Raw genomic sequence first — 11,987 nt, 5'->3', positions numbered from 1 at the left:
GGAAAGAGCTGGAAAAAAGAGAATGAGAGAGAGATTGAGATACAGGACAGAGACAGAGACACAGACAGAGACAGAAGTTAATAATTTTCTGCTGGTATCAGTTAGCAGTAAATTAAAACTCCCTGGGAATAAGTGAAGGAATTTGGGCTCCTGAGATACAATTCCTTCCCAGGGATGCTCCTGTTCCCCTTCCTTGTAATAAAAATCCAACTGTAAGCTCTTTAGGACAGTGACAAGGCCTTTCTATTATTTTTGTAAAGCGTCCAACACCTTTTGGGCTAATGTAAAAATAATTAAAAATACTAATGCAGTATACACCCCCACACATGCTCTCACAATTTCCATAAAATTCTTCTGTAATCTCATACTATAATGGTTTATACATTGACAAAGCCATAGAAGCACTTGTAAGCAAATAGAGGGTATGACATGAACAGAATTAAACAGTTTTCACAGAGCAATTGTAATTCCATATTTAATTTGAATATGAATTAATAACAATGCAGCAGGCAATTCTCTACTGCCCTTTGGTTTTTTAGGTTAAAGTGTCAAACTATCCATCATTACAGCTTTTTTAAAATAAGGTAAATAATGTGCATTTATTTGGATTTATAGATATATATGTATTTTTGTATTTGACCTTTTATCACATTCAAACTGATGCTAGGGCAAAAAGTCATATATCACTTTTCTTCATAATCATTTAATACTGAATGCTGGCATGACACATTTTAATTATTTTACAAAAGTTCATTATCTTGTGCATCTAAACAGAAAATGCAATTTCATTTCATTCCACTTTAGCTTCATTGTAAACGAAACAGAAAGATTATGACTTCTACATACATTTTTCACAGTGTTTTCCAGTCAGTCCCTCTTTGCAATGGCACTGCTGCCATGACCAGTGATCGACACAGGTGCCACCATGTTGACAAGGACTAATTGAACAAGCTCCTTCTAATCTAGGGCATCTAGAACAAATCAGAAGAGTAGTCACTGATGCATGTATGCTGAACACACAAAACAATCCTCCTGAATACAGCCCCATGTGTGTTCCCTCCCGTACATACCCTCTTACTCAACAAGAACACAATTGTTTAAAGGCTCTATAAAATAGTAAAATTTGCACTCTAGAAATCTAATATATCTAAATAGGTCCCATTTTCAATGCCAAATTGTAATAGTATTAGAAAAAGAAGGAAGATTTCAGAGGGAATTGGATTTCCATTAACAGAGGACGGGAAACAGAAACTCTGTTTATTGGCTTGTCCACACTCATGAAAATTGATCCAAATTAAAAAGTGTGAATTTCAAATAGATTGGTTAAAAAACATTAACTCCTTGGGTGACCTTGAGATTATTAAAGTGACCTTGATTAGCTTGTGTTTTTTCTACTGAAGACAGTAATTCTAAGACTATTCACAGAGGCATTTAATGTGATTTAACAATTTTACTTAAAAAAATGGCTTAACTTTCCTGAGTGTTCTCTTTAGATAAGCCATTTTATTACTTCATATTGGATTATAAACTACAATTTGTAATAATTTTCATAAGCACATATAACCACGTGAACACTCATGAATACTAATCTTCTCAAAGACCACTGTTCTCAAGCATGTTTCAATTGCTTTATGAAAGTCATATATTAGGGCTATACAGTAAAAACAATTGGAAATCATAAAATTACATTATATGATTTTAAGTTATACTCAGATCCTTCCCTTAACTTTTTCAGTCTCGTTCCTTTTCTACAAATATTATAGAGCTAGCAAAGAAAAATGAAAAATTTGTAAGTACTCTCAAAAAAAAATCTGAAACAGTAATGGGGAAAGCATCCAGTGAAGAATAAACTTGAACAGAACGGACTACTTTTAGCTACAAAGGAGTAATGTCATCAGAATTTTTGCCCAACATAAAATGAGCCCAGAGATTTCCAGACCTGGTGGTCTTTGAATGAGGTTACCACTCTCGAGTTTTAAGCAGATAGAAACACAGTAGTAGGGTATAAGGTGAAGTTGGAAACCCATCAATATGTTCGTAGACAATTAGTTTTTTAACGGAGATGGGCATGGGGGGGTTTAACATTCAATCTACCAAACACACGTGAAATGAAGCCTAAAGCCATCTTTCATTGTTAAACAGTCCAAGGTATTACTGAAAAGGTTTTGCCTGGCAGCAGTCTTGGCCTTTGAGAGATAACAAAATTAAGAGATTTTTTTTTTTTCCTTAGTGGGATGTTCCAAAATGCTGTCTTCTAGGAAAACTGTACAGGAGTAAATAGCTTCAGCCTAAAGAGCCTTAGGAGGCCTTCTACCATAAAGATCACAAACTAGGGAGGTGAAAGGGGGAAGGATGAACTAGCAACTGTGGTCTTGCAAGCGATACTGTTGCCACAACTATAACTTCAAACAAGATGAAAAAGACTCAGCAAATTCAGCTAATCAATCATTTCTGAAAGTGTTCTCACAAAGGGAGATGTTACAAGAGAAATGCAGTGATATTTGAGAGGTAAAGTGAGAGAACAGACATGTGGGATAAAAATGGGGAGGTTTAGTGAACCATTCCAATACAGTTAAATCCAGGTGGAATTTACTTGAAAATGCAAGCATAAAGCTACTCTATTTCAGACTGCTATAAAACAATAATAATAAACAGAAATATACTGTTGCTGCTTTAAAGAAAATTGCAATTGGGTTTCTTCAGTTTCTCGATTTTGATTTTTTTTCCATCCAAATTTAGATTCTTCTGAAGTTCTTTACATTTTATAGTATAGTTTCCATTCATGTTTCTAGAAATATTTGAGTTAGTTAATGCCTCACTCTTGCACTAGTTTCCTTTGTTATCTATTCTGTCTATATGATATTATAGACTTGACATACTGATCTAAGATTCCATGAGCTGCCAAAGCCTGGCTGGGTTCCAGAGGACGTCCATTGACTGCAAACTCCATTATGCAACCCACAAAATCATGGCTTTCCACCTGTCCTCTCCTTTGAAGTATTGGCTCTAGAGATCTGATACCACCAACAGTAACTCGATTTGGTTGAACATCGAGGGTCCTAGAGCAGAAATAGAAAAATTAGTGAATTCACATCAGCACACGTAGGAGCAACAATGGAAATAGATCATCAAATGACTCTAAATATACCACAGAATCTATTTCTGCATTCAATTTCCTCAATTTCTGTAGTTCATTATTTACAATCACAGATTTATTATATCCAATGACAAATCAGTTCCAGTTAAAGGCAATTTAAAATAATAATTAAAACAGGCCTAAGCTTTAAGTTGTCAATCAGTTTTTACTCAAGATATTTATCCGATTGATTTGACTGAGAGTTTTGTTTCAATCTGTATTGAATAAGGATGTGACCAAATGCTATTTTAAATTGTGGGTTATATTAAAATAACTGTAAAATGGATTCACCATTTTACAAGGGAGTAAACTATTTTTAATAGATCAAACTATGTAGCTAAATGAAACAACATGAAATGCAATCAGGAGTAATACTACAAATAGCAATGGTACTTAGCATTAATATAGCAACTTTCATCTTCTAAATATTTTTGAAATCCTAACTAATTAATTCTCATAACACTCTCCATAACAGAAACAGAAAATTGCTATTAATAAAATGCAAGAAAAAAGCAAATTCAATGAATAATAAGGTGAAAGATGTAGCACATATATGATTTGGTGCCACTTCACAAGAAGTTAAAGTAAAGCTCAACAATCCCAGATTTAAATTTTGGAGATAGTTTAACTGCTGGAATTTCATTCCTCCATTTGGTAAAGTAAACATGATAGGTGAAATATGATTTTAAAGCAGTACGAGGTTTTACTTTAGAAAATTCCCAGTACTAAACACTGCAGAATTTAAAATTTTCAAAGAATACTTGAGTTAGAAAGAGACAGAGTAAATATACTACTAGTGTAATAAAAAACAGAATGTTACCAAGTGCTCTGGTTAATCGGATGCCAAGGTAACCTTGTGATATTTAAAAGAAAAATTCTGGGGGAAAATCCTGTCTTCAGTGAAGTCAATCTGACTTGGTCTGTGTCTTTACTGACACCTGCTCCCCCCTGCCCCCTTCCCTCCCCCTGCTGTCAGATGCAGCTCCAGGGCCATTCCCTGCCAGGGCATGGAGCACATGGAAGCACAGCCCCTGCCCGGCCATACAGAACATCCTGGGGCCAGAGCAGCACTTCTGCTGATAGGACAGGTAGGGGAAGGAGCTTCCATGTGCTGGGTGGGAAAGGAGCCAGAGCTGGTGCTGAGCTTGACAGTAGTGGGTGCAGGAGGGGAAAGAGGCTGCAGGGACAAGGAAGGGGAATAGGGCCAGAGGCTACAGAAGGCAAATGGAGGAGCGGGGGCGGGGGGCACATAGCTGCTGCGGCTCTGACTCTGGCTCTGACCTAGATTCAGGGTTGGAGTCAGAGCCACAGCAGCCATTTGCCCTGGTCCTTCCACCTTATACTTGAACCCAAGATGAGAGGCGTTTTTCCTATGCTGAATGGGAGCGGGGAAAAAAAAACAACTTGTCTTGGATTTGCATAAATATGGTAAATTCACCTCCCTGACAGTTGGAGGGGAGCAACTTTCTGACTGGAGAGCATGTTTTTGTGGTGACTGTAGTGTTTTGAGATGGGGACTTTGTGCATAAGCACATCCCTTCTGGTGTTATATTTCTGTAGTACTTCAAAATACTGTAGCACTTGTGGCACTACTAATGCACATCTGTCTATTGCCTCTGTCTGTCTTCTACTCTGATTTTATAGCCAGTTTTGGCTAGACTGTAATCTAAATTCTGGTTCCATGAAGGTAGATGTGAACCTTCTTTATCACTGTCCAGTCAAACCATTGCTGTGCAATTGATCCTTTCCTCCAAAGCCAGAGCACAAAGAGAATTAGAAAGTGAGCTGTTTGGGCTCTTTCACTTATTCCTGTCCTTTACAAGGCACCAATTAGCACAGCTGAGCTTTACCAACAAAGGAATACATTGTAATTTGCTGCTGCTGTCATAGGATAGTCGAAAATTACTCTTACCACAACTACCACCTCCCAGATCTAAAAGGAACCAGACAGGGAATTAGAACGATACATATATCAAAAAGACAAAGTCTTCTGGGGCCACTTCTGAAGCTGTTGTGCCTAAAAGAACAAGCTTTCTTGTTGCTTGACAAAGTGGTTGTTCTAAATGTCTCCTGTATTTAGAGAGGCTGGTTTTAATTTTTATTATTGTTAGTTCTATCTTTTCATTTATAGCAAAAAACAAAAAAAAGCAGTATTTACCAGTCAGTGGCAACAGCCACATTACTAACAGTACAGTAACCTGGCTCCTGATCTTCAGAACAGGAATCCACTGTCAGGGATGCTGCCTGCAAAGCAACAAATGTATTTAATATTAAGAGGACAACATGTAAGTTTTCAGCAGTATTTTCATCAGGCTCCTGATACATGTTACATTTAAGATGTGGCTGACTGGTTAATCACATCTTAAGTAGCAACCTGGCCACATATTCATTCAATGAATGGTGGGATAAAAGCAGGAATAAGTGGCAAGGTTATTATGCAAAATACATATAATAGCTTTGTCACTGATTCCTATCATGCTTTTAAATGAGTGTGTGGCCAATGGTTCCAGCCCCAGAGACTGCTGTGTGCTTTGGAGGCTGGGAGAACTGAGCTGATCAGGGCTCCAAGCTGGGGGAGCACAGTGACCTCCACCAGCTGCGAGCCCAGATCAACCGATGGAGCTCCCAACCCTGGAAGCACAAGGTGTTCCTCCATGGCCAGGAGCTCCAGTCACTAATGGGCCTTTATGGTGCACCCCCACAACTGGAAGCCCCATCAGTAAGCATCATCAAGAAAACACGTAAAAACAACTGGATATCAAAAATCCTTCTAGCCCCTCTCAGAACTGATACTGGCCCAAAGTCATCTTACTTTTCCACAAAAGAAATCTGATGCAAGGAAAGATCTAACTTCTTGCAGTCACAATAAGACTTCAAAGACAATTTGTTTGTTACAATTACCTTCCCTGCCCCCTTGCCCCCCTTTTCAAATCTGGTATTTCTACCACCAAGGCTCTCTACCTCCATATTCCACCTGTTGTAGGGCAATTGTATACTAAGATGACCCATTAAGATGATGTATGTATGCAAAGAGGGCATGTGCAAACTATCCTCTCACTGGTCAAAAATAACAGTCATTATAGTGGGATACAAAACTATCAATGACGCTAATGGATTGTCACCTGCTCTCAAAGCATTCTTTAAACCAGCTCTCACAGATCTCATTCCTACAGCAAAAAATAGCTTAAAGTGATATAGAAAAGCTGTCTTCCTACAATATTGATAGTTACACTGTAAAGTAAGATAAAATAACACTCTAGAAGGGGCTTACTGACATGTGCATTAAAAGCAATGAAATGACTGCCATTATTTTTAATTGGAGTTAAATCAGGCTTTCTAAAGTAACAGAAAAAAATGCATAAAGCCCATTTCCTATAATAACAATAAAAGATTAATGTATTTCTTAAAAATGAAGATTAATTATTCCTTAAGTCAAATTTTCAAAAAAATAAAACATGATCCTCTAACTGTGTATATCAGCTTCTCAGATTACCTCAAAATGTGTGGCAGAGGTTTAGGGAAAATTTAAATCAAGTGTTATTTTTTGACAACAGTTTGGTCTATGTTTATGCTTAGGTAACTCTACAGGAGTTATACAAAGACTAAACACTATTGGTATGCTATTACTTTATAATATATTGGCATTTCTTTTGCCTACAACTAAGTTCACTCATCACTAATATTACTGTCTTGTTGAAAACTCCACGCATTATTTCTTAATACATACCATGTGCTGACCAAATGAATTCATGCCTCTCAAACTTAAATCATGTCCTATAGTATGTCTATACTGTGGGTTTTTTTCACCATTTCATTTTTATAATAAAAATTCATCTTGCATTTCTTTCCATACATACTGATCAACCTATCTCTCTTGAGAAACATCAGTCTGCAATACCTAAGTATATTAGATGCCGAGTACAAATGAAACAGTTCATAGAGCACTCAAAACCTCCCCCCCAAAAACCTGATTGGTTTATATGCTGTGACATGTATATATATTTTCTTTCAGAATATAAATGACAAAAATGAAAGGTGCATTTTTGTTTTTAGTTAGCTTAATAAATATAATTTTCCTAATATACATTTCTATGCATTCACAAACTCAGGATGAGCTATAACTCTCTCTGAAGGACTGGATATTTGAGAGTATATTTTGCTTGGACCAGAGTTCATACAGTTTATTTTCTAACATTAGTCAAATGTTCCTGCTTGTTACTTTAGCATTGTTACCTCTTCAAGTTATGAGAGTTTCTGTCCTGTCACTCTGCAATATCTCAAGACTGACAACTTAATGATTTTACCAGTTTCCGATAAAATCCCGCTGCACTGTAGGAAATGACAGATTTGAAATCCAGTAGGGGGTTATTATATACTTTTTTTGACATGTGGGAGACATTTTTTCCTTCAACAGAAATTCTTAAGACAAAGGCGATTCTTTTCACATTTCGTATTTGTAAACATCTGATATGTTTGGGAAAGCTTTAATGAAGACATTGTTTCAGAGATGATGGTTTCTATAAAGCCTGATTTTAATTTTAAGCATTCACAAAGGTAACTTTCTGGAAAAGATCTTTTTTGTGCTGACATGTATACTACAGCCCCTTTTATAAATCCAGGACTCAATTTGCATGACAAACACTTTCTTTCGTGTACTCACTTATTTGTTACCACAGTATACATGTAGATAGACACATGCATCTTTATTTAGACATGCACTGTATAGGTTAGGTTACTTGCTAAAATCCACACTTGGATACCTAAAGCATCTCTTAGATGCCTAGTTAAAGAGTTATCTTAGAAAACTGGAACTAATGTATTAAATATTAAAATTAGCATGCCCTAAGACAAAATCATTATCTACATTTGTAAATATCTTTCATGAAAATGTAGAAGATGATGGTATCTACAGAAACACTCACAAAAATAATTCAAAATTTGGAACAAACTATCCACCTTGAACACACATGAATGCAGAAAAATAGTCTCAGCAACACGGTTGCATTGAAACAAAAAGGGTTTCAGGTTCAAGCTGCTTGCAGACAAAGATATAAATGATTTGGTCAGCAAAGGCAGGAGGCAGAGCCCCACTACTGTGCAACAACAAAGACCTACACATACCGTGGTGTAACAAGGTATGAGAGAGCAGTACATCAATTCCAGGTGCTACTTTAGAGTCAGCACCAGGATAGTGGGCCCTGGGGAGCCTGCACCACGGCAAAAGCAGTCTGTACCATAGGAGCTGCAGTAGCAGCCCATGTGCGTGGATGTAAGATACTCTAGAGCTCAGCCCGCTGACTCCTTTCCAAAGGTGCAATAATTCCTAGTTACACCTCTACATAGATACTGTAGCCCCTAGCTACCTCCAGGATATTTATATTCTTGAACCCTTAATGCATGCAACTCTATAACAACATATTTGGCACAATGACTGGAATATTTTGGGTTGGCTGTATCAGCATTTGGCCTTTCTGAGCAAAGAGCAGTGTTTATGTGGTAAACTGTGATTTTTGCAGCATGTAATCATGAAAAGTCTTCAGGATTCAGAAGAGGCTATGTGGTGTAGAACATCTAATTCCTTCAGTCCTTCCACTACTTCTAGTCTAACATGGAAAACAAAATGTAGTGGTCTAAGGAATATCTGTCCAATGTTTGGAATATTTGCTTCCCTTTGAAGAGGAAAGTATTTGGCTGACCAAATATGATGACAAACTTACTTTGCCTGATGTTCAACTAGTTCAAAAAGAGCATATTGTTTGGGTTGTGTGTTCTGATTAGGAAATACTGTTAAGAAATTAACAGAAAAATGAGGCAAAGAGAAAGAAAATCCATAGGGAAAATAGAATGAAACCTGGAAAAGGACAAAGTGCTATGTATATGTCAACCAACTGTACCAGCCTAGAATTTGGAGGACCTCTTCCCTCCTAAGGTTTCCCTTTAAACTAGACAAAAGAATACTTGCCTGATTTAACAAACACGAACACCCTTAAAAATAAATGGGTTTAAATAATAGAGGAGAGGAAACCTTCAAACTTGATTGGATTTGTAAAAGTCCTAAAATACGGAGAACTCTAAAAATGCAAGAAATCTGCCTATCGCTGCTCTACAGATACCAAGGTGAAATATGTTCTGGGTTTCACTACTGTATTAGTCTTTTGCTAATAGTCTTTTCCATAATCTACACCAGCTAATTAGCCCCCTGGATAGCAATTTTGTTAATTATTTTCATTCATATTTGTCACATTTAAAGGAGCTTTCTTTTATCCTGAGCAAACTATTATAATTCTTTGAGCCAAACTTGTCTATGATAGAAATGAGTGTTTTTTCCAAAAGTTTACCTTTAAAAAAAAATATATATATATATAATCTATGGAAAGCAAAGTTACTAGAGTTTGCTGCTCTTTAACCTAACTTCCAATTCAATATTTCTTACCATTCCAGCTCTCCGGGCAATAACAGTGTGAAACTGTCCATCAGACACCTTCTTCATTGTGGTAAGTTTGTATGTACCACTGCCCAAGTTGTAGGAGAATCTCAGCCTTTCTTCTGTTATTTCCAGGGCCAGGAATTCTGCCTGCTCTCCAGTCTGATTGTCATAGTTATACAACATTAGGGCATTACTTTTGATAGTGGAAAACTTGATATAAATATAATTGTTGTTTGGATCCATACTGGGAAATTCCATATAGGACAACTCTTCAAATCCATAACTATTCAATTCACAATGATTTCCAAAGACACCTATAAAAGAGGTTACATGTTAACTAGTTATTACAACATTGGATCAAAGTTCATACCATTTCCAGTAACAAATCAGGTGGTTCTGTGCTTTGAAATATGTTTATGATTATTATTTTAAAAGACATTAGTTATCTATCTTGGATAAAAAGTCTTGTCCACACTTTTATTTACTGAAGTATGTATATTCTAAAACTGTAAATTAAGATAGAGACATTTTCATTGAATAAAAAAGTATATTTGAGATTAGTTCCCTAAGGTTATGTTACACTGCTTGAAAAACCTGTGTTCATATTTTGTCTAATGTGGATATTAATGAATATAATGTTTATATTACTGCAGATGTGGAGATAAATTGGTTAACAGAACTTTTTTTAATACATGGCTATGAGTTTTCCATTCTGCTTCCCATTCCACTTTTATAACCTTTCTGAGACTGATTTATAGCCAGACAGTTGATAAAGCTTGGTTCGTCTCCTTCCCTCCTCCCAAACTGTGTGTTTGTATTTTGTTTGTGTTCATTCTTTTTCAATTTAGTTTTTGACATTACTTTTATTTTTACTGCACTACTAAGCCAAATTCTTTCCCCTATAAATATTAGTGGACTCTGGTAAATAGTGCAGAGAAATTCAAGCCAATGTCAAATTGGCAATTTCCTGTTAAATAATCATGGTTTCATTCCTCCTTGAATTTGGATGTACATTATCTTTCAGTTCTGAGATTGCAGGTTCACAATTAAATATAAAATATTCTGAGTCTCATCTAATAGGATGTGCATTTATTTCATTGTAAACTGGACACAACATCTAAGCTTTGCATCTTCTTAATATTTTACTTAATTTGAATATGTAGGCACTCTCCATATGTTTCTTTCCAATTTTTAATGGGCTGTATAATTACATTCTCCCATTTTTTATCTCACTGACATAAGAAAGCATGTTTAATCTTTGATAGTTTGCAATGTTCATAATGGAATATGATTATAAATACAGAAACGTGACTTTAGATAAAATTATATAGAACAGAATAAAGGAGTTATTTCATGTGCAAGAGAGGTAGAAGATCATACATCAAAACAGATATAAATGGATATTGAAAAATATTTTCCTAGGTTAGGATTATTCTGGAGTTTTCTTTTAAAGCACTTATTTTTTAGATTTAATTTTTTGCTTACATTACGCAATTTAATTTTTCACTACGTTAACAAAAATAATCTAAAAAGACTTGAATTCATAAGCAAATACAATGGTACTGTAACTAAGATATCTGAATTTATATTTCATGTTTTGCATGGTTTATACTGGTTGCAATTCCAGGGTATAAACTAGTGATGATAAATTTCTAAGACAGGGGTAGGCAATATACAGCCCATCACGTGATTCTGTCCAGCCCACAACAGGCTTTGCAGCCCCACCTGGCCCAGGAGCAGATGGAAGCCTGGGCTGTGGCACACGTGGCTGGTCCCGCCACCCCAGGGGCACAGAGGTGCCACCTGGCAGGGCCTGCCCCACCCTGTGTGCTCTTGGGCATGCTGGGAAAAATAGTCCACAGGGCCAGGTGGTGAGGCGGTGGGCAGCACATTGGCAGTACTTGGCTTCCTGGCAACCCCTGCCACCACCACCCGGAAGTAGGTGTGTGTCCCGCCACCACCAGACCTGGCCCCACTGCCCAGGCACCCTGTGGCTGTAAACCCTGTACCCACAGGATCATGGGGCAGTGACAGCATAGGGCTTGGGCCCAGGGCAGAGCCACAATTTGCTCCCTGCATGTCCCTGCCTGCAGAACCAACAAGTGCAGGGTGGATGGGTCAGGGCTAGATGGGATCAATTGCCCTTTCCACCCACCGCTGTGCCTGGCTGAGTCACCTGCTGCCCCCCTTTTCCCAGCCTGCAACAACTCACGGAAACTTCTTAAGTGGCCCTCCAGCCCCCAAAACTGCCTACCCCTGTTCTAGGAATTACTAAAATATAGTGGTAGGGGTACATGCTTCTCTGGCTTTATTCTTCAAATTTTGGTTTTAGAACAAAAAGTTTTATAAGCAGAATATAAACAGAAATGGCTAATATTGAAATAGTTAATACAGTGGAACTCAAATTTTTCTTACTTGGACGGT

The 11,987-nt window shown here is 37.1% G+C and overlaps 1 protein-coding gene across 1 annotated transcript in view; it reads right to left on the bottom strand.

Annotated features, from left to right (window-relative positions):
* The window catches only part of FAT4 (FAT atypical cadherin 4), a 252,930-nt gene that overhangs the window by 16,220 nt on the left and 224,723 nt on the right, over window positions 1-11,987 (bottom strand). The window contains exons 12-15 of the mRNA XM_014522959.2: window positions 9,570-9,877; window positions 5,295-5,380; window positions 2,880-3,059; window positions 847-971 (exon numbers count right to left, since the gene is read on the bottom strand). Coding sequence (XP_014378445.1) covers window positions 847-971; window positions 2,880-3,059; window positions 5,295-5,380; window positions 9,570-9,877 — 699 coding nt within the window. The remainder of the gene's footprint in view (window positions 1-846; window positions 972-2,879; window positions 3,060-5,294; window positions 5,381-9,569; window positions 9,878-11,987) is intronic.

The sequence above is a fragment of the Alligator sinensis genome, unplaced genomic scaffold (assembly GCF_000455745.1).
Source record: "Alligator sinensis unplaced genomic scaffold, ASM45574v1 scaffold1029_1, whole genome shotgun sequence".
Taxonomy (NCBI): domain Eukaryota; kingdom Metazoa; phylum Chordata; order Crocodylia; family Alligatoridae; genus Alligator; species Alligator sinensis.
Note: the sequence above shows the minus strand (reverse complement) of the source record. Positions and strands in the feature narration are given on the sequence as shown.